At 28.1% G+C, this 1,528-nt stretch overlaps 1 protein-coding gene across 1 annotated transcript; it reads left to right on the top strand.

Moving 5' to 3' along the window:
• LOC134827358 (UPF0193 protein EVG1 homolog) lies at positions 1 to 699 on the top strand. The gene has a single exon (XM_063839958.1). It carries the CDS (start codon positions 1 to 3, stop codon positions 610 to 612), a length of 612 nt encoding a protein of 203 aa, XP_063696028.1. The 3' UTR covers positions 613 to 699.
• Positions 700 to 1,528: the final 829 nt, after the last annotated feature.

Below are 1,528 nucleotides of genomic sequence, written 5' to 3'. Positions count from 1 at the left end.
ATGGATTGGCCAAGCGAACGAATAAATCAGGGAGGTTTTCTTCATTCCGCCAAAGTTGAATATAGTAAAGAAACACAGAACTTGATGAAGATTTTAATGGAAGAATCACGGTTGACAATGTTACAACGTAAAAAAATAAATGAGCATATGAACTGTGGCGATTCCTTACCGGTTTGGCAACATTCAAATCAAAATTCAATTAAAAAAAGTTGTGACTCACTGCATTTTAACCGCACCAAAAGTTGTCGTCGTCGTTCATTAGAATCAATTTTAGAAAGTAATGCTTTTGACGTAGAAAAATTTGTATTCAAAAATGCATACAAAGAACCATCAGAAAAAGCCAAAATACGTTTGCAACACCATATGAGTGATTGTAAAGTCAATAAAAACTCTAATTTGGAGAAGCAAATTACTTTAAACAATGCGATTAACAATCGAGATAACAGTCATTTCGATTATTGTGAAGAGATCGTGAAAGAAATAGATGAAAGAATTAAATGGTTGGAGGATATGGAAAAATTAGGAGCAGCTAAGAATCATCGTTTAGTGATCCAATCTCAAATTCAAAATAAACTAGCGGAATTGCGTAGATTCGAAAAAAAGCAGAACTAAAAAAGTAATCAAATAAATTAAAATTCAAGCATTTTCCTTGAGCGTAGGAACGATAAATTTCAAGACAAGTACAATTTCAAAAATTTTGACCTCAGGATTTAAAGATTTCAAAAACTTATATTTAAAATACATATTTGATAAAAAACAATTTGAATGCAATTCAAATATTCAATAAAATTAAATTCAACAATTTGAGTACAAGAATTTCTATTTTCAATAAAAAAAAACTAAACAGAAACAAATAAAATTTTCATTTCAAAAAAAAAAAATAAATAAAGAGTAAAATAAAATATTCCATCTACAATCTATATGCAATTTACTCTTCTATTTACGTTCGTTTCTACGAACAATCTAATTAAAAAGTATACGTAAAATACTATACCAACGATTATATTAAAGTTACATGTTTTTATGAATGAAATAGTTTCATACAAAATTACTATCACTACTATTGACACATATTTACACTGTAAAAAATTTGTGTCTCGAAAATTGTCTCCAGGCCAAAAAAAATCCGCGAGACATCATAAAAAGCAAACAAAACCGAAATGTTCATGGTGTCTCGCATGTATCTTACGGACTTTTTCAATTGCAAGACATCAACTTTTTGTGTAGATTGTGTTACATTAAATTTTTAAGCGTGAGTGTAGTTGAATTATATATTTATATAGTCAAACCTACGAAAATGCCCACATAAGGATTTAAAAACGTAATGTTTCATAAAATAATTCAGTGGTGTAACAAGTATAAGGTAAGCCTTAACTGCGTCCTATTCAGAAGTTCTATTCCTTTTAATGTTTCAGCATCTTTGAACTACTTTTAAATAAACTTAAATATCGTTAAACTCAAATATAATAAACTTAAATTTCTCTTATATTCTTTATGTTAAATTTAAAACTTATTGCTTTCTTCACAA

The sequence above is a fragment of the Culicoides brevitarsis genome, chromosome 1 (genome assembly GCF_036172545.1).
Source record: "Culicoides brevitarsis isolate CSIRO-B50_1 chromosome 1, AGI_CSIRO_Cbre_v1, whole genome shotgun sequence".
Classification (NCBI taxonomy): Eukaryota; Metazoa; Arthropoda; class Insecta; order Diptera; family Ceratopogonidae; genus Culicoides; species Culicoides brevitarsis.
Note: the sequence above shows the minus strand (reverse complement) of the source record. Positions and strands in the feature narration are given on the sequence as shown.

Coding starts and splice junctions, on each gene's coding strand:
- LOC134827358 (XM_063839958.1), top strand. CDS start 1: ATGGATTGGCCAAGCGAACGAATAAATCAGGGAGGTTTTCTTCATTCC.